The sequence below is a fragment of the Bubalus kerabau genome, chromosome 9 (assembly GCF_029407905.1).
Source record: "Bubalus kerabau isolate K-KA32 ecotype Philippines breed swamp buffalo chromosome 9, PCC_UOA_SB_1v2, whole genome shotgun sequence".
NCBI classification, from domain to species: Eukaryota; Metazoa; Chordata; class Mammalia; order Artiodactyla; family Bovidae; genus Bubalus; species Bubalus kerabau.
Genome location: NC_073632.1, coordinates 77611624 through 77637197, shown reverse-complemented (window position 1 = coordinate 77637197; position 25574 = coordinate 77611624). Strand labels below are relative to the sequence as shown.

Sequence of the window (25574 nt, the reverse complement as noted above, 5' to 3'; positions counted from 1 at the left end):
GTATTGATGATTGCCATTTTTTAGGAACATTTTATTATGGAAGTTTTTAAATGCACCAAAAATGTAGAGTAAATTAAAAAAAGAAACTCTTATGTACCCATCACCAAGAAATATTCTTATTTCATCTTTCCTCCTCATCTTGTTTTTCCTAATGCTGGATAATTTTAAAGCAAATTCCAGACATCTATGTCATTTCACCCATCAATATACAGTACATCTGATGCTGCTCATTTAGATGGCTTATCTCTTACATGTTGTTGAAAAGCATACATGTGACTCTTAGAAATTTTCTATTCATGTTTATCACACTCAGTAAAATAATATGATTAATTTTTTCATATGATGTGTTTAAATTTTAAAGAATAAAAATTTAATGATTGTAAATGCTCTGTTTTCTTGGAAAGTAAAAGCAATCTTTTAATAGTTTCAATATTTGATAGCTGTTAGATCTGATTTGTATTACTGAACAAAGGACAACTGGAGCTAAATTAATACAGGATATTTTAAAAAGAAGTATAGCAGAAATGGATTACTATAATATATATAATTAGTTCATTCTACTCTTTCTTATAATATGCAAATTGTTCTTTTTTAGTTTATCCCAGTTCCAGACATTAACAAACCCCAGTCAACTCATGCCTTTGCCATGACCTGCATTTGGATTCACCTCAACAGAAAAGCCCAAAATGACAACTCCAAACTACAGATTCCAATACCTCACTCCCTAAAGCTTCACCATGAGTAAGTTGTTTGTAGCTTGACAGTTCATTTTTTTAACGTAATAGTGGGTTGAAGGCTAATGATAATTGTCTCAGTATTTATATGAAATATGAAAATCTTCCAACATCCACTGGAGGTAAGGATAAATATTTAATGTGTACATTATAACTAAAAGAACTTAATCAATACCTGCAGCAGAAAACAACTAGAAGATTAACCAGTCCTGTTTATATGTACGGGGATATATATGTATATATATATAATTTTTTTTAATTTTCAGGTCTATTTTTGCTTTTATGTATTTTATCTTAGTTAAAATACTTAATTTCCAAGAATATATAAAAATGTTTCAGAATTTCTTAGATTTGAGCCTGATTGAGATATCACTCACTCCCTGGGCTGCCAGGATTGACTGAAATGATCTGGCTGGCATGCTCCTTATATCATTTCCAAAGCTGTGATTACCCAAAAAAGACGCACTTTTTTAGATAGGACTGGGCTTCCTTCAAGGGTGTTAATTCCCACCTAGACCTTCTGAAAAAGACTGTCATATCTCTTCATAGAAGACTTTAGGGTAGTCAGATTTCACATTTCATTTGACTTTCATTGTATGATACCCCTTAACCATTTTTCCTTAGTGACATCTTTAATGAAGGCATTTAAATGTACTTAAGCAAGTAGATAATAGATAGAAGCCTAGTTCATGAATCTGTGACTTATTTCTTCATTATCTGAATCTTAGTGCAGTATATGTAGTACCTACTTAACAAATAACCATTCATTGTGCACTTTTAACTGCTAACATTCTTTCTGAAATGCTTCTTAAACTTTTTGTGTGTCAGCACTCATTTGGCAGAAACTATGATATCTGTAGGAATAAAGATAGTATACTTGTTCAGTCGCTCAGTCACGTCCAACTCTTTGTGACCCAGTAGACAACAGCCCACCAGGCTTCCCTGTCCTTTACCATCTCCCAGAGCTTGCTCAAACTCTTGCATGAAATTAAACTTTTATTTAAAAAAAAAAAAAAAGCAGATTACCTTCCTGGAATTTATTCTCATTTTTTCTATTTAATGGAACTTGAAATTTTAGGTTCCTGCAGCAGAGTCTTAGAAATAAGAGTTTACAAATGAATGACTATAAGATCGCCCTGCTATGTAATGCATACTCTACAAATTCAGAATGTTTTACGTTACCTATGGGAGCGCTGGTGGAAACTATTTATGGAAATGGAATTATGAGGATACCACTTCCTGGAACGAGCTGTTTGGCTTCAGGATCTATTACACCCTTACCAATGAACCTCCTGGATTCACTGACGGTTCATGCCAAAATGAGGTATATTCTTTTCATTTGTTTGATTTTATGTCAGGGAATTGATATCAGTGTAGTAAAGACGTGATTTCACAATTAGGTGTGTATATTTTATGGTCAGATATATTTTAAAAAACCTTTAGGTTTATTCTATAACAAAAATGGTATTATTATGGGAATTCTAGAATATACATATAAGCCCAAAGAAAATGAAAATAATTGCTATAATCCCTCCTTGAAAAATAAGCATTGTAAAATTACATTTATATATATGTATTCTGAGTCCTTTTTCTATGTGTATATATATGAATTTATAGGGGTTTGTTGTTTTTTTCTCAAAATGTGCTCTTAACTACAGTACTATTTATGGCCACCTTTTTCTCATTGTTGTTCTGTTGCTAAGTTGTATCTAACTCTATTAAACACCTGTTTATTTTCATTTTTTAATTAAACATCTTCTTAGGGCCAGTGCTTTTCAGAACCATCTGTTTTAATTGCTACATAGAGGTCTTTTTTTAGGTCTATATTGCATATTGTTGGATACAGAAATTATTTGCAGTGTCTTAGTGTTATAAAAATGGCTATGAAGATTATCTTTTTGGCTGTCTTTGCACCTATCCATAATTCCATTTTTATTAAATAATTTGCTAGAAGTAGAATTACTGCATCCAGGGATGCAAAACCTATAATAACTTTCTTGTATTGACTATATATATAGGGGTGCTTTTAGAATTGACATTTATGGTTTCTAAAAGACAGAAAAGGCCCCAAGTGCCCACAGGAGCTAAGCTGATGATGTAAGTGAGTGGTGCCTGGTGCTGCATGCAGGCAAGTCAGGTAACAGCGTGCCAGGAAGCTTGTGTATAGAGAGGGATTGTGAATGACTGGAGTGTGTGGGGCTCAACTCACAGTACTGCCACTTGGGCTAATTTCCATTATGTTAAACTGCATACTAATGTAGTTAGTTCTTCTAAATGTTTTTTGGAAAGGACTAGAAATCCAGATTTTTATTTCTAGACTTTCAACCATTAAATATTGACGCAAGCTTCAAACACTGCATAGGTCAAAGAGAATGTGTGTGTGGGCCTCCAGGTGGGGAGAGCATTGGTTCTAGAAAAGCCACTCTGTTTTTCAGACGGTAAATGTTATGCTAGAATCATACATGCACTTTACTGGCTTATGGATGGAGTTGAATATAGCCCTGTTAATACCTTATGTTAATAGGTAATCCTGTTATTTGGATTTTGCAGCTATTTGTTAAGTGGTTCTGTAACAAAAATTAATTTCTTAAATGGTTTTAGTTACATATTTGGAAAAGGAAAACAGCCTAAAACCATTCAAGCATAGTATTTTTTTTTAAAGATTTTTTTTTTAATTGAAGGATAATTGCTTTACAGAATTTTGTTGTTTTCTGTAAAATATCAACATGAATCAGCCTTTGGTATACATATGTCACCTCTGTCTTGAAACTCCCTCCCATTTCCCTCCCCATCCCACGCCTCTGGGTTGATACAGAGTCCCTGTTTAAATTCCCCGAGTCATACAGCAAATTCTCATTGGCTGTCTCTTTTACATATGGTGATGTAAGTTTCCATGTTACTCTCTCCATACATCTCACTCTCTCCTTCCCCTGCCCTGTGTCCGTAAGTCTATTCTCTATGTCTCTGTCTCCATTGCCACCCTGCCAATAAATTCATCAGTACCATCTTTCTAGATTCCATATATATACACTACGATATTTATCTTTCTCTTTCTGACTTACTTCACTCTGCATAATAGGTTCTGGGTTCATCCACCTCATTAGAACTGACCCAAATATGTTCCTTTTTATGGATGAGGAATATTCCATTGTATATATGTATCACAGCTTTTTTATTCCATTCTTATGAGTTGTACCCAAATTTTGCTGTTTTGTGAGCAGAGAGACCCTGATGCAGGTTGAAAGCAACATGGAAACCAGAATCAGTCTCAGGTTGTACAGTGCATCACTACCGTATGTCCTGCATAACCTAAATGACAAAAAAAAGCTGACTCATTTCGGCTAGAAGTTCACATTTATACCAAGTTCCCTATAAGTAGAACAATCCCTGTATTTGTGTTAAAAATCTGGATTTTTATTTTGTTTTATTTTATGTTGTTGTTTCTCCTCAGCCTTATCCACAGCATTGCTACCAGAGTGATAAAACTTGCTCACGCAAAGTCCAGTGTGGCCTTGGCTCCAGCCCTAGTGGAAACTTACAGCCGTTTATTGGTCTATATGGAAATAGAATCTTTGGGCATCAAAGGATTTATCAGTAAGACAGGACTTTCTGGTGTTTTACAACCATTAACCTTTTTCTTCATTCAACATATACTTTACGAGTTTCTAGGAATGTAGAAGTGTGCAGAAGTCACTCTCATTGTAGAGATCACCTGCTAGAGAGAAAAATGACAAAAAATATATATAACTGAAATATAAAATAAATCTTACAGAGAAAAATAGAGCAAAAAAGAGGGATAAGACCCTCACAGAGGATCCAGGGAATGGGATACAATTTTTAAAAGTTGTGGTTAAAAAGTGGGGTGGGGGTGGGGCATGCAGTTGTACTAGGTGCTTGGGATGCAGTAAACAGGACAGGACAGACCTGTCTGTAATCATAAAAATCCATGATCCCATTTGGCTGGCTTGCTGGTTTGCCCCCGGACAGCAGTAAGTTCCAAGTCTGACTGGCAATACGGAAGGCATGTTCCTGCATTGCATTACAATTCAGTGCAATTCAATGTAATAACAATTCAATTGCATTACAATTCAATTCCTGCATTACAATGTCTGTTAGTTATTATGCAGTTCTAAATAATAAACACTTTCTAATATGAAAGTGTTTTTCTGATTTGTGGTAATTCTAATTTTTTACCAATGTGGTATCATTTTAACCATGGTTACTCTTCTTTCCAGATAATTGAAAGTCAAATTAAGCTTTCTTAGCAGAAAGGATGGGTTATGATATAATTTGTATATTAAAAAATGATCCTCATGCTTTGAAAGGTTGGGAATATTAACTTTATTAAAATAATTTAAACAATAACTAAATAAAAATAAATGAAGACTTGAGGAAGGCTAGAGTAATTTTTTCCCATTTCCTGGCTCTTTACTTTCACAGATGAACTTGTCTATCATTTTTCAAATTCCAAAGAAAAATGCAAACTTGGTGTTACAATAAGAATCTGAATTTTCTTGCTTACAAAGTGAAAGTGAAAGTTGCTCAGTTGTGTCCAACTCTTTGTAACCCTATGGACTATACAGTCCATGGAATTCTCCAGGCCAGAAGTGGGTAGCTGTTCCCTTTTCCAGGGGTCTTCCCTTCTCCAGGGGATCGAACCCAGGTCTCCTGCATCGCAGGCGGATTCTTTACCAGCTGAGCCACCAAGGAAGTCCTCTTCCTTATAATTAAAGTACCAATTTTGGAGAAAATTAGGGAAATATATGTGTGTATCTATGTGTTTGCATGTGTGTGTGTTCATGATCAAAATCTTTGCATAGATTTTACTTGATGTGACTTTTTTTTAAGTATCTTTTAATTCATAGCTTTCACTGATTGGTGTCTTAAATTTTCTTCTTCTTCAAGGTCAGCTTCTGCCAACTGTTTTTAAGTCTCATGCCTGGGGTATCTTGCATACGCTTCTTGAGATGTTCAGCTACCGGATGCACCACATTCAGCCCCATTACAGAGTTCAGCTCCTAAGTCATCTTCATACTTTGGCTGCAGTTGCACAAACAAACCAGAACCAGCTCCATCTCTGGTGAGCTCACTGGAGACTGTCTTTCCTTGGATTTGTTAGAAAATTTGTTCAAGATGGTGAACTTAGTCCATTACCTTATAATATTCACTGTTATAAAATTCCTCTGCTTATGGAGTGTTTTATTTCCAGTATAGAAAAAGTAGAGTTCAATGTCTTAAATAGAAACCTACTAAGATAGTTGAATCATTGCCTGGAGATTTTTGGACTGAGAACAAGTACTTCCATGACCTTTGACATTGTGTTTTAACTTAGTGCTTATTTAGGTTATGGTTAAAGTATCATGTCATTTTGATTTTGCTCTAATTGAAAATAATTTCCAAATTTTAAAGATGTCATTTTTGAAATGCTGTGTATCCAGGTGACATCTTTTTTTTAGTCCTTAAAGCTACATGCTATCTTTTTCAAACGGGTAAAAATGTCACATGATTTTTGCTATTAAATTTGACACCTCAGATTTTTAAAAACAAGTTAAACAAAGCTTGTTTTCATACAAAAGAGTTTGTTTTTAATTGAAGAAGAGAAATTTATAGTTTGCATGTTTCCCCATTGTGATTAACCTAGAATTGCATTTAATTCTAGAGTTCTGAGTTTATATGCAGCTTAACTTTTTCATGATTGTGTTTGTTCTCCCACTTTGCAGTGTTGAGAGCACTGCACTCAGGCTTATAACAGCACTAGGTAGCTCAGAAGTACAGCCGCAGTTTACACGCTTCCTCAGTGATCCCAAGACGGTGCTCTCAGCGGAATCCGAAGAACTGAACCGTGCCTTGATACTGACCTTAGCTAGAGCAACTCACGTAACAGGTACAGTGACCATGCAGCCACCAGCAACAGAAACAGATGTGTCAGAGGGTGCTGTGTCTCCTGACTACTGGGCTGGGGGTCGGGGGGTAACATATTGAAAAGATTCTTCTCACTTGTTTCCAAAAAAACCAGTTGTTTGGTTATCTTTACCATTTCACTCATTAAAGCAAGTTCTTCTGTATTACCATTTTAATTTGGTTGAACGTCAGTTTTTAGTCATCTGACATCGTTTTAAAGTCATGGTTCCTGAGCTTTTTGGTTTCAAGACCACTTTATTCTCAAAAATAATAATAGTGATTAAAATTCCCAAACATTTTCTGTTTATATGGATTATATCTATGATATTTGCTTTGTTAGGTATTAAAGTAGGACTTTTTAAGATCTGACTCATTTTAAAATAACAATAAAAAGCCTATTGCATGTAAACATAAATAATGTAATTTTTGGTGTAAAGGAACATAGCTGAATTTAATGTCTGGTTTAAAGGAACATAGCTGAATTCTCTTACATTTCACCTATTATAGATGTTATTTTAGAAGAAGTAAAAAAAAAAACAAAACACTATGGTTTCACATAGATATGAGGTTGAGAAGGGAACCTTTTAAATAGCTTTTCCAGCTAATTATGAATCTGCTTTAATGTCACACAAAATTGAAAAATTGGTCGTTTCTTAAATGTTCGTTGCAATGTAGAATGCAAAGTCCTATCAGGGAACTCTGTACTCAGTCACATTATAATCCACTGATCTGTTTTGTACATTTAGTGGATTTTGTGTTCATGCATATTTTAACTTTATGGATTGGTTTTTTGGAAAACATTGATTTACTGGATTATGTAGATAGATGTTATAAATGTTGACACATTTCATTATACAGTATCAGAAAATTATATTTTTTAACCTTGCTACAAATTTCATTAGGAAAAAAGTCTTTAAGTTTTAGAAAGCTATTAGGCTTGTGGTAGTGGATACATGTTTTCCAAAATTCAGATGTTCGCTTGAAAGGTCAAATTTTATCATTGGTGAACGATACAGTTATTTGTTCTTCTTAAAGTTAGAGGCTCCCTTTATTAATTTTCAAGAAAAATATCTGCCTAATGCCTAAATCTGAAAAACTATATGTTCTTTCAAGTAAAATTGGGAGTCCATGAAAAAAGAGCTAATTTGACCCAATATTCAATCACAAAGTATTTTTCCTCAAGGTAACCTTCATACTTTGATATGTAGCTGGAACACCTTATGCATACTTCCATTTTATCACACAAGATGTTACAAACAGATATACTAAAGGGCTGAGACATAATCTTTTTTACAATTTTATCAGAGATCGTTTTTTTCCTGCTAAGAGTGTGTTGTGGTAAAGATGACAATGGCTGTGAGTATAGCTTGGTACCACTGTTGGATGTGTCCAGTGGCCAGCAGTGCTACCCCACCATTGCTTGGTACCACTGTTGGATGTGTCCAGTGGCCAGCAGTGCTACCCCACCATTGCTTGGTACCACTGTTGGATGTGTCCAGTGGCCAGCAGTGCTACCCCACCATTGCTTTGCCCCATCAGTGCACATTTCAACATGGTAAAGAGGCCAATGGTATCTTAGTATTAGTAGTAGTATTATTTTAATAGTGTTGACCTCATCAAATCCTTGAACGATATTGGGGACCCACAAAGTCTGCAGACCACACTTTGAGAATGGCTATTTTAGAGAAATAGTTACTGAATTTAGCAACCTCAAATACATTTGTGTATACTGTCTTATTTTACATAAATAAACCTCCTTGATTTAGAGGATTATAGACTATAGGTGTTTCAATCGCCAGAAAAGATATCTGCTGTACTCTAACAGTTCTATTTCCTTGGCTCAGTAAAGTGATAATACCTCACTCTCAGGAGTAAAGTAAATGAGCAGCCGTGGTGGGCCTGTACCACTGTTATGTCACTGATGTTCTGTAATCTTAAAAAGAAAAAAAGGTACCAATGTCTTTTGTAATTTTTTCACTAGTTATCTTCATTATTTACTGATGTGATTACTAGTTAAGTGGTGAATGCTCGGCAGTGAAATTCTCTGACTGTACAAACTTGTGACTTTTTCTGTGATATCATCTATGAATTATGGACATGATCTTTTATATCTGGCTTACATTTATTTGTTTGTGTTAGATTTTTTTACAGGCTCTGATTCAATTCAGGGAACTTGGTGTAAAGACATACTTCAGACCATCATGAGTTTTACGCCTCATAATTGGGCTTCACATACTCTTAGTTGTTTTCCAGGCCCACTACAGGTAATTTTGTTTTGAATTATATATTGAATGTACAGTATATGAAATCAGTCTTCCCATTTACTGTGTTATTCTGGAGAGTTTTGATGGCATCCAAAAAATATTAGCTTTTATTTCTCTTTTTGTAAATCTTTGGTATTACTCCCAAAATCTCTTGAGTTGTTCCTTGTCCTATTAAAGGAGCAGACATGTCTCTAAAACTGTAATTGTTATGGCTTCATCTTATTAGTTAACAGTTTTAGAATCTTGTGAGATGTAACACATGACCTAAACAATTCTTTCTCTCTCACCGAACAGTAATGGGGAGAAACACAGTGTAATGGGGTTTCACAGAATACACATGTGTACATTTGACAGATTTTTCTTTTTTTAATCACATGGAGAGAAAAGCTATAAACTTGGCTATTATAATATGAAGAAAGGAAAACCTCATCTTTCTTCTACTTTTCAGAGAAAATTTTAAGCATAGTAAGCATCTGTTTTCTATAACTTCTAATAGAACTGGAACAGTAGGTCTCAAACATATCAGAATCCCCTGGAGAGGTGGTTTAGCTAGACTCCTAGACTCCAGCTGCAGAGCTTCTGATTCATTAGGTCTGAGATGGAGCCCAAGAATTCACATTTCTTACCGGTCTGAAGTCATGCTAATACTGATGGTCTGGGGACCATGCTCTGAGAACCACCTGGCTAGTGCAATGGATTTTCCTTATAGGAATATTAAAACATGTAACGGAAGAGTACATACATATCTTTTTCTTTTTCTCTTTTTTCAAAGATGAGCAGAAGTATCAACAGATGACTGAAGAAAGTTTGAATTCAGGTTTTCTTGGAATTTCTGTTTAGAAAATCTAGGAAAGGAATCTTACAGATAATCCAATCAAAGCCTTTGTATTTTCCCAATATAGAAATTTAGGCCTTGATTACTGAGTTACTTGAGGGCACATGGAATTTATTAGTGTTAGAGTCAAGCCTGAAACTGGTTTCTTGATTCTGCAGCTATTGCCCTTTTTACTATTGCCATTGAAATAAACTTCTGGTCTTCCTTGTAGGCATTCTTTAAACAAAATAATGTACCTCAAGAGAGTCGTTTTAATCTGAAAAAAAATGTGGAGGAGGAGTATAGGAAGTGGAAGTCAATGACCAATGAAAATGACATTATCACCCACTTTTCTGCACAACGTTCTCCTCCTCTCTTCCTTTGTCTGCTCTGGAAAATGCTCCTGGAAACAGATCACATTAATCAGATTGGCTATAGGTAAGTCAAAAACCTAGATCTGCATTCCATTTGTCAGTCCATCATACTATACAGCAGTGTAATTTATTTTCTACTCTCTGCTTTCCAGAGTACTGGAGAGAATTGGAGCCAGGGCCTTAGTAGTCCATGTGAGAACTTTTGCAGATTTCCTGGTATATGAGTTCTCTACGTCAGCTGGAGGTCAGCAACTCAACAAATGCATTGAAATTCTTAATGATATGGTATGGAAGTACAACATTGTTACACTGGACAGATTAATTCTCTGCTTGGTAAGAATACACTTACTTAAAAACAGAGGTCTAAGCAGTCTCATTCTCTTTGGATCATTGTTAATGACTAATGGATCATGTGCTGATCTGCTGTATGTTGTTCCTAGTAAAGTAAAAGTTGCTCAGTCGTGTCTGACTCTTTGCGACCCCATGGACTATACAGTCCATGGAATTCTCCAGGCCATGATACTGGAATGGGTAGCCTTTCCCTTCCCCAGGGGATCTTCCCAACCTAGAGATCGAACCCAGGTCTCCTGCATTGCAGGCAGATTCTTTACTGTCTGAGCCACCAGGGAAGCCCAAGAATACTCAGGTAGGTAGCCTATTCCTTCTCCAGGGGATCTTCCTGACCCAGAAATCAAACTGGGGTCTCCTGCATTTCATATGGATTCTTTACCAGCTGAGCTACCAGGGAAGCCCCATATTGTTTTTAAAGATTTAATGAATTTATACTGTAAATCATACATTGCTATCAATTCCCTAAGGAATTAAAGATTCCCCAATTTCTTTATTCATCCATTCAGTAAGCATGTATTGAATATCTACTATGTTGTATGTACAGAAGGTATAGAAGTAAGTAAGACAGATGTGGTCCTGGCTTTGTGATGCTCTGAAATGATTCTCAAAAACTCCTAGAAGAGGCAGGAAGTAGTAAAAAAAAGAAAAGTCATTAAGTTTTTTTTCAGAGTGCTAATAATCATTTATGTATACTTTGTTAGCCATAATATATAAGAAACTGAATGCTTCTTAGAGTCACCCAGTATTCTTCAAGTGTTTTTTTTTCTCTTGACTTTGATGTCTATTTCAGGCCAAATTTTAAGAAAAATCACTGAATCAGGCTGGAAACTGCTACATGTTTTAATACTATAGTAGTGATATTTGACTCTAGTACTCTTGCCTGGCAAATCCCATGGATGGAGCGGCCTGGTAGGCTGCAGTCCATGGGATCGTGAAGAGTCAGACACGACTGAGCGGCTTCACTTTGATTTTTCACTTTCATGCGTTGGAGAAGGAAATGGCAACCCACTCCAGTGTTCTTGCCTGGAGAATCCCAGGGACGGGGGAGCCTGGTGGGCTGCCGTCTATGCGGTTGCACAGAGTCAGACACGACTGAAGCGACTTAGCAGCAGCAGCAGCAGCAGTGATGTTTGAAGGGTGTAAGTGCTTAACATTCACCTCTCAGCTCTAGAGCATAGATATAAAGATGGTCACAGTCTAGTAAGGGAAATAAGATAAGTCTATGAATCAGTAAATAAAAGAGTAAGTTAGAGGTGTAGGGAAAGTATTACCAGGCAGCACTGAAAGATCACATCTGCTTAGGTGATGGGTCTTCAAGAGAGGGCTAAATTTCAAAAAATAAAGATGGACATTCCAGGTGAGAGCCCAAACTAGGCAAAAAGGGGTCAGGCATGTTTGGGGAATGCTGAACAATTATTTTGGGATGGATTATACAATAAAGTTCTAATTGTGAGATTTTACTGTTTTCAAATTTAGGCTCTCTGGAGCCTTGCTTTTGCATAGGATGGTCATTTTCATTTAATTGTTCTGTTTTTCTCCAAAGGCCATGCGTAGCCATGAAGGGAATGAAGCCCAAGTTTGTTATTTCATAATTCAGTTGCTGTTACTCAAGCCAAATGATTTTAGAAATCGAGTAAGTGACTTTGTGAAGGAAAATTCTCCAGAACACTGGCTACAGAATGACTGGCACACCAAGCACATGAATTATCACAAGGTACTAATTAAAATTAGTGCTTCACTTCATCCTTTTTAAGGCCAAACTTTAGGTCTTTGGCTAATTGACTTGGTGTTTTCTCTGCAGGTCTGTTCTTGTCTGTCCGGTCTGTGTAGAAGTGACTTAGCTGCCTAAACTTTCTTAAGGTTCTAGAGTCTCTCTAATATTAAGAACAAATTGAAACTACAGTTTTAGTAGGTGTGGGTACTTACAATAGAAAATGAAGAGTTAAATCCAGTCCTTTCATATGTAAATCTCTTTTGGTATTTCTTTAGGAGAATAGAAATTTTTGTTAAGGACTCTAGATTTCATTGTATTACCGGAACAAACACAGTTCTATATTCTTTGAAAAATGACAGGTTTATTTAGCTCTTTTTTTTTTTTTTTTTAAGAAAATTAAAAAAAGATGCCCTAAACATTTACCATTTCCTCACTTCCACAGAAATACCCGGAGAAGCTCTATTTTGAGGGCCTGGCGGAGCAGGTTGATCCTCCTGTGCCGATACAGTCTCCATATCTGCCCATCTATTTTGGAAATGTGTGTCTCCGATTCCTCCCAGTGTTTGATATAGTTATCCACAGGTTTTTAGAGTTGCTCCCGGTATCCAAATCATTGGAGACTCTACTAGATCACCTGGGAGGCTTATATAAATTTCATGGTGAGCTTTTTCAAATTTTAATTCCATCTAAGCTCTCTATAGACAAAAGTAGGCTGAGCATGATCATATGGATAATAATAGTTATAAAGGTTTTATTTTAATAATTTTTAATAAAAGCATTTTCAGGAGAAGTGCTATGTGATGATATCTTGATGTATAAAATAGACAACATAAAAATATCAATAAGTAAATTATAGCAAAAATAAATAATATGCAAGAGATGCCTTATTTTATATATTGTGTGATTAATTATCAAATCAGTACAGAAAGAGAGAAGTATTATTTCAGAACAGATGGATATTACTGTGAACTAAATGGATCTTGGCAAGCTTCGTGGATGGGTAGGGTTTGAACTATAATGTATGTGATTTTTATAAACAGAAAGGAGAAGAGAGCAAAATAGGCAGGAGAAATCCTTTGGAAAAATCATGGAGGTATTAAAAACAAGGCATTTTTTAAAAACAATTGCCTCATTGGGCTAAATTGTACCTGGCAATTCATCACTGTAAATGCCAGGTTGAGAAGTTCTGGTTTTATAATCTACAGATAATGGAGAATTAACTAGAAGTTCTTGAGTAAAGTCATGGTATGGAAAGCGTTATTTTAGAAAGGTGAGTCCAGTTCTAGTAGCAGCGTGTCTTAGAAGGAGGAAGCCATTTCAAAGATTTGTGTCAGTTAGCATCTAAACAAGTATGCTGCTGCTGCTGCTAAGTCACTTCAGTCTTGTCCAACTCTGCAACCCCATGGACTGCAGCCTACCAGGCTTCTCCGTTCATGGGATTCTCCAGGCAAGAACACTGGAGTGGGTTGCTATTTCCTTCTCCAATGCAGGAAAGTGAAAAGTGAAAGTGAAGTCACTCAGTCGTGTCCGACTCCTAGTGACCCCATGGACTGCAGCCCACCAGGCCCCTCCGTCCATGGGATTTTCCAGGCAAGAGTACTGGAGTGGGGTGCCATTGCCTTCTCCGGAAACAAGTATGGTGACACTGAAAATGAGAAGGAAGGGAGAGAGAGTCAAGAGTAGGAATTGAGCTTGGTTGACCAATTATGGGGAGAATATCGAAAGAAAGAAATCAAGGACAACTCTAAAGTTTTGAGCCTGGTGACCAAGAACGGTGAAGTAAGTGACAGGACATGGAAGTCCTGGAGCAGCCACGGACTCTACCCACTCTAGGGGATAGAGAGTATTTATCTGGCGGGGTGGTGGAGGGGGTGGGGAGGCAGTTCTTCTTAGTCCTTGACCTAAGATATCTCCTTTATCTAAGATATCTCCCTTCATAGCAGAAGTCTGAATTGCATGTTAGCACTACAGAGTAGATATGAACTTCAAGGGAGCTTTCCTTTAAAAATACTCTTCTTTTTGGATTGGGTAATATATGCACCTGATGCAGTGAAAGTGGGCAGTTCCACCCCTGTCCTCTAGCTTATTCTTGTATCTCCTCCTTTCTTTCCCTGTAGGCAGTCACTGTTACCAGTTTCTTATGTATCCTACCTTAAATATTCTGGGGTTGGTAGTGTATTTTTTTCACAAATATACACATTATTTTTTATTAACCTTTATAAGGTTTTACAGTTGATTATTTTGTATCAGATCATACAAAGCTGCTTCATACATGCCATGATTAACAACCAGTCCCCTGTTTTCATCATGTAGGCTATTCTAATCTTTTGCTAGTATAAACAGGCTGCAGCTATATTACTTACACATACATCATTTTTGCAGGAAAATTTCCAGGAGTGGAATTGCTACATCTAAATGTGATGCGTATCCTTCAGTAGAAGCTGTGTATGTTGTTAGAAGGCTTCTGCCTTGTCCTAAAATAAAAATAGCCATTGTATGCAATTGCCTAACATGTATAGTAGTTTTATAATCTTCTGAGCTATTTTTTGGCAATCTTGAGAATAGATCAGTTTTTCACAGTTGTCAGTAACCAGGTAAACATTGTAGTGATGTTTTCTTCTTGGCAGATCGTCCAGTGACTTATTTGTATAATACTCTGCATTATTATGAAATGCACCTGAGAAATCGTGAAAGTCTCAAACGAAAACTTGTCCATGCAATCATTGGGTCGCTCAAGGATAACCGACCACAGGGCTGGTGTCTAAGTGACACTTACCTGAAAAATGCTATGAATGCACGAGAAGACAATCCCTGGGTCCCAGACGACTCTTACTACTGCAAATTGATTGGCAGACTAGTAGATAATATCCTTTTCATTGTGATTTTCCAGACTCTGTAGAAATAACTATATGTTGATTTGTGTGAAAATATATTGTCATTTTAAATATTCCAAAGTTTTTATATATTCTAAGACTTCAGTTTTTTAGAACATCTTATTTTTTAATGTTTACTTCTGTAAAGGTTTTGAAGTCTTAAATCAGCAGCATAATGCCAGATAGGCAGAAATTTACTCCATTAAAACTTTTATTTAAAAAAGACAAAACCTTAGAGAAGAGATTTGTTTCAAAGAAAAACATTCCTAAATAAATATACTATGTATTATAGTACATGCATTTGTTCTATGGAGAACATAGAACTTTAAATAAATCCCTGAATAATTTTTAAAACATTAGTAGATAATAGTAAAACATTTTTTTGTAGTGAAAAGGGTTCTATATTGGTGTTTTCTTTCTTTACTTCTGTTTTAAATTATTAACCCACTCTACTTCATATATCTATACATGATGCCACTCTATTTACTAAATAGAGCAGTTTTACATATATGGGCCTGATTTAATTTTCCTACACAAGAATTCCTTCCTGAAGTAAAAGAGCTACTCATGAGAAAGTAATGTTCTTATTAACTTTCCTACAACTGAAAGAAAAGAGGTTGCTAAAGCCTTTGGATACCTTGGTTGCATCTACAGTTGTCATGTCACAGTAATAAGAACCCTCTTACATAAGACCAGTCATCGATACCTGTGGCTGATCACATGGTTGCTATCAACACGTCAGATTTATTTGTATTCAGTTTGTATTGTTTGCCTCTTAAGCTCTCCAATAAATCACTTACTGAGGGCTCATAATCAGATATATTGATAATCAAATGAAATGTTTACATGTTCAACCTTTGAAAACTGTAAAGCACTATACAAACAGGAGCCTTTAATCTCAGAATTATCAACCAGTTATTGCTTTAATCGTCTGCACCGATGGCTGGCAAATCTCCTGGTCCATTCCCAAACTGTGACTGGAGGTTCAATGAGTTTCCCAACCCCGCTGCCCACGCACTGCATGTTACTTGTGTGGAACTCATGGCCTTGGCTGTTTCCGGCCAGGATGTTGGAAATGCTCTTCTAAATGTTGTCCTGAAGAGGTGTGTATCCTGTTTCATGCAATAAGATTCAGTGTTTTAAGAGAATGATATTTTATTTGGAGCTGTGAGACACACCTGTTGTCCCAAGGCTAGGGCACATTGAATAGTGACTATCTTTAGGTTCCAGATCTTGTCTTAGTGATAAAGGTGAAATGGAATGAGCCCTGAACAGCCAGAAAACCTGGGTTTGTTCCTTCTACTCTTTATTAGCTGTTTGACATTTAACTTAGGAATAACATTAACTTTTCCCTAAAGACAGTTTTTCAAGATTTTCTTCTTAAAGGCCAATATAAAGTAGGGGATAATGATTGGAGAATAAATATAAATAAGTGAAATAGTCTTTCAGCTCAGCAACCATTGTTAAAGAAGAAAATTGAAAAAATTGAAAAGCCTTACTTGGTTTTTATTTATATTTTTACTCACTAAAAATCCATTGTAGTTTTATTGAAATAGATCAGTGTCAGCCCCCAAATTATATATATTCTCAAAGTAAGATACAGTGTCAACCATATAAAATGTTTTTATAATTTCACCTTTTTGTTCTTTTTCCCAACTAATAGTCAGCCTTTAGTGCCAAGAGAGAACATTACAGCATGGATGAATGCCATTGGATTGATCATCACTGCCCTACCAGTAAGTCAATCATTGTGATTTAAACAAGGTCATCATGCAATTAATGAAATGTTTCATTTTTTTTTTCACTTTATTATTGCTTCTAAAATCTACAGTGCCTCTTCTGCATCAGATCTAAATAAATCTACCTGACTATGGGTCCCTGCATCCCTTGGTCCCACTTCCTATCCAACCTTAGTTTTCCAATTAAAATCTGATCTATTTTTGACCCCTTAACATATTATGTATCTAGATCCTTTCAGTTCAGTTCAGTTCAGTAGCTCAGTTGTGTCCAACTCTTTGTGACCCCATGGACTGCAACATGCCAGGCCTCCCTATCTATCACCAACTCCCGGAGTTTACTCAAACTCATGCCCATTGAGTGGGTGATGCCATCCCAACCATCTCATCCTCTGGCATCCCCTTCTCCTCCCGCCTTCAATCTTTCCCAGCATCAGGGTCTTTTCAAATGAGTCAGCTCTTCGCATCAGGTGGCCAAAGTATTGGAGTTTTAGCCTCAGCATCAGTCCTTCCAATGAATATTCAGGACTAATTTCCTTTAGGATGGACTAGTTGGATTTCCTTGCAGTCCAAGGGACTCTCAAGAGTCTTTTCCAACACCATAGTGCCAAAGCATCAATTCTTTGGTGCTCAGCTTTCTTTATAGTCCAACTCTCACATCCATACATGACTACTGGAAAAACCATAGCCTTGACTAAATGGACCTTTGTTGGCAATGTAATGTCTCTGTTTTTTAATATGCTGTCTAGATTAGTCATAATTTTTCTTCCAAGGAGTAAGCATCTTTTAATTTCATGGCTGCAGTCACCATCTGTAGTGATTTTGGAGTAAAAATAAAAAGTCAGCCACTGTTTCCACTGTTTCTCCATCTATTTGCCATGAAGTGATGGGACCAGATGACATGATCTTTGTTTTCTGAATGTTGAGCTTTAAGCCAACTTTTTCACTCTCCTCTTTCGCTTGCATCAAGAGGCTCTTAGTTCTTCTTCACTTTCTGCTATAAGGGTGGTGTCATCTGCATGTCTGAGGTTATTGATATTTCTCCCAGCAATCTTGATTCCAGCTTCATCCAGCCCAGTGTTTCTCATGATGTACACTGCATATAAGTTGAATAAGCACGCTAACAATATACAGCCTTGACGTACTCCTTTTCCTATTTGGAACCAGTCTGTTGTTCCATGTCTAGTTCTAACTATTGCTTCCTGACCTGCATACAGATTTCTCAAGAGGCAGGTCAGGTGGTCTGGTATTCCCATCTCTTTCAGAATTTTCCACAGTTTCTTGTGATCCACACAGTCAAAGGCTTTGGCATAGTCAATAAAGCACAAATAGATGTTTTTCTGGAACTCTCTTGCTTTTTGATGATCCAGCAGGTGTTGGCAATTTGATCTCTGGTTCCTCTGCTTTTTCTAAAACCAACTTGAACATCTGGAAGTTCATGGTTCACATATTGCTGAAGCCTGGCTTAGAGAATTTTGAGCATTACTTTTCTAGCGTGTGAGATGAGTGCAATTGTGCAGTAGTTTGAGCATTCTTTGGCATTTCCTTTCTTTGGGATTGGAATGAAAACTGACCTTTTCCAGTCCTGTGGCCACTGCTGAGTTTTCCAAATTTGCTAGTGTATTGAGTCAAGCACTTTAACAGCATCATCTTTTAGGATTTGAAATAGCTCAACTGGAATTCTGCCACCTCCACTAGCTTTGTTCATAATGATACTTCCTAAGGCCCACTTGACTTCCCATTCCAGGATGTCTGGCTTTAGGTGAGTGATCACCCCATCGTGATTATTAGTCGTGAAGATCTTTTTGATACAGTTCTTCTGTGTATTCTTGCCACCTCTTCTTAATATCTCCTGCTTCTGTTAGGTCCGTACCATTTCTGTCCTTTATCGAGCCCATCTTTGCATGAAATATTCCCTTGGTATCTCTAATTTATCCTTTCCTCCTGCAAATGATGCTTGTTGAGACATTTTCCAGGTACTTCTGCCATATAAGAGAATATACCAGGATGCTTTTCCTTCTGTTACCTTCCCTAAAACTCTACTCATTCTTTGCTAACTTAGGGCTTGCTTTTTCAGCGAAGCCTTCTATAACTTCTCTACTCATGCAGTGTCTCCCTCTGTGACCTCCACACATGTCTAGTCAGCACCACACTGATGTCTGACATCTTTGCGTGTCAGTAATATTGTCTAAAGCTGTGCTCTCCAAACTTGTTTGATTATGCATCTTTATGAATCACTTTTTCCTTACACTCCTCCAAAATATATATATATTTGTGAATTATAAATGTGTACCAGCATTACCTGTATAGTAAATATAGGTAAAGTCAATTTACCATGTAGTAAATATCAGCTATTAAGTTAACTGGACAGACTTATGTCTGGAGAACTCTTAACTCACAGACACTTCTCCCCAGGTTGTTATTGACTTAATTTGACTCATTGTGAAGCCACACAAGCTAGATAAATAGAAAACATTAAAGAATGAGAAAGTGCTATTATTTTAGGCTTTTAGAGTATGATACTGGATATGGAGTGGAATACTAGAGAAATGGTGTTTTTCTTCAGGCTTTTTCTTGGTTTTAAAGGAGCCGTATTGGATTGTCCTTCACGATCGAATAGTGAGTGTTATCAGCAGTCCCAGCTTGACGTCTGAGACAGAGTGGGTCGGCTATCCTTTCCGGCTCTTTGATTTCACCGCTTGTCATCAGTCCTACTCTGAGATGAGCTGTAGCTACACGTTAGCTCTGGCGCATGCGGTGTGGCACCACTCCAGCATCGGGCAGCTTTCTCTCATTCCCAAGTAGGTATTATGATTTCCTAAAAACATTTGACTTATTTTGTTTTTGCTTTTTAATTTCTTGTACACCTGGGGTATATATCTGATTCAGTGGAACAGCTTACACAGTAAAAGTCTTAAGTAGTTTCTGGGTGTCAGAAAGACTCCTTTATGTCAGAATTAATTGAAGAAAATTAATTTATATGTATAAGTAATAGTCTCATATTCAGTTTTCCTTTATCATTTCAATCAGTCAGTCAGTTCAGTCGCTCAGTCGTGTCCGACTCTTTGCGACCCCATGAATCGCAGCACGCCAGGCCTCCCTGTCCATCACCATCTCCCAGAGTTCACTCAAACTCATGTCCATCGAGTCAGTGATGCCATCCAGCCATCTCATCCTCTGTCGTCCCTTTCTCCTCCTGCCCCCAATCTCTCCCAGCATCAGAGTCTTTTCCAATGAGTCAACTCTTCGCATGAGGTGGCTAAAGTACTGGAGTTTCAGCTTTAGCATCATTTCAATGGGCTTAATCAAATGCATGCTTTTTCCAGAATATATCGCAAAATTTGCCTTTTGTACTGCATACCTGATACTAGCCTATCATCTGATTATTATTTTTGACTGTATAATTGTATTAATTAGATTTAAATTTCTTGAGAATGGCATTTATATTAGGTTGATTATTCTCTTTTTATTTCAAATAATTCACATTCCGTCATTCAGTAATTGTACTGTTAGGAACAACTCCTAAATCTGAAGTAAATTGTTTCAATAATCAAATGAAAATAAGAGCCAGTGAGAGATGTGAGATTAATTAGAAATGTTACCAGAATTAAAATAAACTTTAAAAAAATTATTACAGATTTTGAAAATACTTGAATAGTCTATATTAACAAAATTCAAACAATTTAACTGATTTCGAGTCACAAGAAATTTTTTATTTTGATCTTTAAATTTTAGATTTCTCACTGAAGTACTTCTTCCTATAGTGAAGACTGAGTTCCAGTTACTTTATGTGTACCACCTTGTGGGACCATTTTTACAAAGGTTTCAGCAAGAGAGAACTCGATGTATGATAGAGGTAAAATTTAATCTGGGTTTTCGATGCTAAGATTAAGTTCTAAAAAGTATATTAAGGTTTCTTTCCTAGTGTTTTTCAAACTGTATATCATTACCATTAGTAGGAAAATCAGTTTAGCAGGATCTAAGAGCAATGCTTAAGGCCTTAGTGTCCCCGTAACTTAGTACGCCTATGAGTTTGGTGTGGGATGTGCTGAACTGGAGATGCAGGGGAAAATACTCATCATCACGGCTGAGAAGAAAGCTGAAGATGGAGAGGTGCATTTGAGCATGTGCACTATAGTACAGAGGAATTCATCAAAGTCATGGGAATGACTAAAGTTGATCCCCTGTAACAGAAGTGTAGAGAAAAGGGAATGCACCAAATATAGAACTTTGAAGTATGAGACACCCAATGAAACTAAGAAGGTACAGTATATAAAGGCTCCCTGAGACTGCCAAGTATCCCAGAAATTGAGAGATGGTTTCCAGAAAAGGGGTTGTCTATCTCTTAATTTTAAATTTTAAATTAGGAAGAGAAAGTGTATTTAATTCCCGTTTGGGGTCAGTTGGTAGCACTCTGAATTCCATTATAAAGACAAGCAGTTTGGCATCACTCACGTACATAGAGGTTTGCGTGATAGTGAGAGTTCCTCAGCAAGGGTGTTACCCTCTGTGCTGTTCTTGTCGTGGAGACCGGCTGCATCATGACTGAACCATTTTTGACCATTTACATAATTTTATTTGTTAAATAGATTGGTGTGGCATTTTATGACATGTTGCTGAATGTAGACCAATGTAGCACCCACTTAAACTACATGGATCCCATCTGTGACTTCCTGTATCATATGAAGTATATGTTTACTGGTGACAGTGTAAAAGAACAAGTAAGTTCACTTTAATTATTTTTCAATGATGTTTAGTTTTGAAAACTTAAACATGAGGGGACATAGGTATACTTACAGTCGATTCACGTTGTATGGCAGAAACCAACACAACATTGTAAAGCAATTGTCTGCCAATTAAAAAAAAAATACCTATTATAATTTCTCACACTTTTCCCTTTTGACATTTGCAACAGAACGTCTGAAAATGACCTGAGGAGTTACTAATGGTAAACTCATCAGGAAGAAACAGTACAGCGTGGCTACTGAAAAGATCAGAGAGGCCTTGTGTTGTGAGTGAAGCAGAGACTGTTATTCCCCACAGTGATTAGAGTACACTGTGAGGACATAAGACAAATTGCAGCGTGACTACAAGATTAAAACCAGGAGGGTCAGGAGAATAACTCATGAAGGGTATTTAAAAACTGAGAGTGCTGAACTTGAATTTTTTTAAAGTCCTAGGGAATTAATTCTATCCTTACTGTTTGGGGGGTGGGGGGTTGCCATTTGGAATAGGTATTAAATTTGTTCTGTGTCACTTTGAAAGGCATGCGACTCAGCATATAAAGAGCCACTCCCTGGGAGGGCTGTCTCCAAGTGGAAAGAACCTCCTTGAATACCTCTTAAAATCCTGAGTTTCCTGTCTGTGGGAACCAGAATCTCAGCTCTTTTAGAAGGGTGGAGGGAGGGCAAATAGGTGAAGTTAAGTGACCTCCTCTCCATACTTGAATGTTATTTCTCTCTGAAATGGGAAAGGAGTATACATTGATAGACGTAAGCATGTAAATCCTAGTCTTGAGGATTCACTCTATGAAGCTGGTGACGTGGAGTTGGGAGGGTGTTGACTCCTTTGCGCCTCCGCAGGATTGTGAAGTGGAAACCAACAGAGAAATGTTTTCTTTAGCATATTCCTTATATTTGAGCCTAAGAAACTTTGACACAAGGGAATATAGAAAGGAAGGATTTTTAATGGACCGATCTTTCCTGGTAAGATCCAAGAATATATAAGTAAAGCTAAGAAAGCTATGGAACTACTTGATGTATTTATTTCTTTAAAGCATTTTAAGTAAGAGTAAGTCTAATATGATTTAGTTTGCATTCCAGGAGTAAATCAAAACCAAAAAAAGTTAACTGTATAGATAAATGTTTGAACCTAAGTTATTCAAAGATCTTTGAAATATAATGGTGCTTTGCATAAAGATGGCATTTTAAAAGGATGAGTCCCGTGGTGGATGTGTAGAACCCCCAGTGTAAACTACTAGCTTTTGGCAGGAGGGGGACTGGCTGTCTAGGTCAGTGAGTATGTTTCTGTTAAGTGTATGCATATATAGATAGATACACAGACACAAATGTACATATATATAATATGTGTGTGAGGGACAACACATGCTTTTTTCAGGTAGGAAAGAAATAGTTTTATCTGCTTTTGTTAAAACACAAAATATGAGAGAAACTTCTCATCCATCTGTTCCACTCCCTGGTTTATTGTCTCAGGAAATGTGTAAGTCACTTCTTTAAAAGTGGGAAATTGAACTTCTCTGGTGAAAATATGTTTTAACGTGCTTTTGTGTTTTAGGTAGAAAAGATTATCTGTAATTTAAAGCCGGCTTTAAAACTCCGTCTTCGATTCATCACTCACATTAGCAAGATGGAACCGGCTGCCGTGCCTCCGCAAGCCGTCAGCAGTGGGTCTCCAGCACCTCAGTCCACTCAGGTGCCAGGGTCTCTGCCAGTGACTCAGTGAAGTCAGAGTGTGCTGTGCTGAAAGTAGACTTGAGTCTATTAAATCTGAACCTGACAGTGCTACATTGTGGTGGAGTAGAGGCAGCGGTGTTCAGATTGTTTTATTTTGATTCATGTGGTGAATCTGTTGACTTCCAACTCCTGTCTTCCCATTGCTTTGTCTCTAAGAGATCAAGTAAGCTACACGTTGTTCATATCCACAACAAGGTATTAGAGCCACCTAGGAATACTGACATATCTGATCAAATGACTTTTACCAGGCACTCTCAATCTTTCCTGTTTGGACCATTGTTTTTGTTTTTATTTTTTAGTATTAATAACTTATTCAGTCTTCAAATCCAATTTTAAAGGCACCACACATGTAAAATAGTTATTACAAATTCTTTTATACATAAATCTCTCTTGATATATCTTTGCAACAAGAGATTTTTGTCAAGTAAAGGACTCTAGATTTCATTGCATTAAAGGAGCAAACACAATTTCATATTCTTTTTTAAATGGCTTAAACTTTTTATCATAGATTTCCAAGTAAACAGGCTAATATTTCTATTGAGATAGATTGGCAAGTTTTTGCCTTTGCTGTGGACTTGAACTTACTATATGAAATGTGTTGGAAGCCATGTAAGAAAATAACATAACTTAAGAAAATCAATTTTCTTAATACCTGTTTTTAAAAATAAATCAGTTACTTTTCCAGGTTGACACACTTACCTGGCAGATGATGTGATTCTTTGAATTTTTACAGTCTTATATTTTTTAAGTATTTATATTTTTAAATATCATACACATTTTGGTTCTTTAGAGTTTATTAGATTTTGAGAGACATACTGTTATTTTGGGGGGCTGGCATTAAGATTGTTAAAGACTTGGAAAATAATTAGTAAAATCTGTTGAAAGAATAAATTGTCTGATTAATTACTCAGTTTGAATGAGCGTCTGCTGGGTGCCAGGCAATATACTGGCTGGGTTAGAACAGAGAACTGAGCCACCTCCATGGATTGTACACTATAGTCAGTGACTGACATTAACCTAGGAATTAAGAGGTGCTGATTTTTTAAAAAAAGAATTAGTGACGTTTAACTGTGAACTTCTGTTTCCAAATCATTCCTCCTAGACCTTTATCTTCTTCGTGATTCATATTTTTATAATCACTGGATCTTTATTTGCCATGCAAAGACTGCTTAAAATTTGTATAATGGTATAAACAGTTTTTCTAAGCTAATGATATTCTTAAAATTCTCCAGAAATTTTATACTAGAAATGATTTCAAGTATTACTCTTAACCTAGTCTCAATATATTCTTGCTGCCTCAAGGAATATATTGTTTTGAGATCCCAGAATAGAAATAATTGTAACAATAGTATTATACAAATAGAATAAAGAGAAAAATTCAATATCAGTTTCTTAAGGACTTACACATTCCAGTTAATTTTATTAAAAATTCAGTTTTTCCTCTCTAGCTTAAAAAAAAGAGAATATGATTTCCCCAAATAGGCTTTTAAGAGGTTAGTATTAATCAGAGACATTAATAGAAGACAGAAGCTTAATTTGTATTTAGAATACAGCTGAGAAAAAAATACTTATATCCATTACATCCTAAAATTTTTCTTTTTGAAAACTAATGATAACTTTAGAGTGGCTATGTTCACTAGGCATTTCTGCAGTGTAGAAATAGTCATATCTGTGCTGTGCAGTTCAATAGTTAGTAGCTCCATGTGCCTGTTAAGCACTACAGTGTGCGACTGAGTATTTTATTAAGCTTTAATTAATGTAACTGCCTGTGACTGCTGTACTGGATAAGGTTCCCTAGAGTAAGATCCACTATAATTGCTCTTATCTAAAAGCTATTCAGTAAAACACTTACTCTACAAAGTCCATAGTGTCAACAGGTTTAAAATTCTGTATTGCAGATAAACAATCAGATGGTAGAGGCTCTTTAACACATAAAGCTGTTATAACAAGAATAACAAAAGAGAAGGGATATATATATACCTATGGCTGATTCATGTTGAGGTTTGACAGGAAACAACAAAATTCTGTAAAGCAATTATCTTTCAATAAAAAAAAAATAAATTAACTTTTTTAAAAAAAGAATAACAGTAAAAATTCTTTCATGGAGCCTGCTTCATTACAGACTCCACTTTGAGTTCCATGTAAGTTGGAGGAAAGGGAAAGAGTTCACTTCCCTTGTTTTGATTCTAGTTTATTTTCACTTACTTTTCTACTTCCTTCACTATATAATGGAGCTGAGATGAGTTTTTAGGATGTTCAGGAGTTCAGCCAGTGAGTACACTCTAAACTGCAATGAGTGAAAGGTGGGGCATTTGGAAACTTGGGAAAGTGTTAGTTGCT

At 36.4% G+C, this 25574-nt stretch overlaps 1 protein-coding gene across 3 annotated transcripts in view; it reads left to right on the top strand.

Moving 5' to 3' along the window:
• The window catches only part of MED23 (mediator complex subunit 23), a 43430-nt gene extending 19305 nt beyond the window's left edge, over positions 1-24125 (top strand). For 2 of the 3 annotated variants that reach the window (XM_055535646.1, XM_055535645.1), the window contains 17 exons: positions 596-741; positions 1813-2058; positions 4186-4328; positions 5640-5814; positions 6455-6618; positions 8775-8899; positions 9946-10151; positions 10240-10420; positions 11982-12152; positions 12595-12811; positions 14780-15016; positions 15963-16128; positions 16689-16761; positions 19348-19562; positions 20497-20617; positions 21351-21482; positions 23056-24125. In XM_055535646.1, the coding sequence (XP_055391621.1) occupies positions 596-741; positions 1813-2058; positions 4186-4328; positions 5640-5814; positions 6455-6618; positions 8775-8899; positions 9946-10151; positions 10240-10420; positions 11982-12152; positions 12595-12811; positions 14780-15016; positions 15963-16128; positions 16689-16761; positions 19348-19562; positions 20497-20617; positions 21351-21482; positions 23056-23223 (2886 nt within the window). In that variant the 3' untranslated portion in view covers positions 23224-24125. Of the gene's footprint in view, positions 1-595; positions 742-1812; positions 2059-4185; positions 4329-5639; positions 5815-6454; positions 6619-8774; positions 8900-9945; positions 10152-10239; positions 10421-11981; positions 12153-12594; positions 12812-14779; positions 15017-15962; positions 16129-16688; positions 16762-19347; positions 19567-20496; positions 20618-21350; positions 21483-23055 lie in introns of those variants that run through there. The other variant, XM_055535647.1, reaches the window with a different exon arrangement.
• The last annotated feature ends 1449 nt before the right edge of the window (positions 24126-25574 follow it).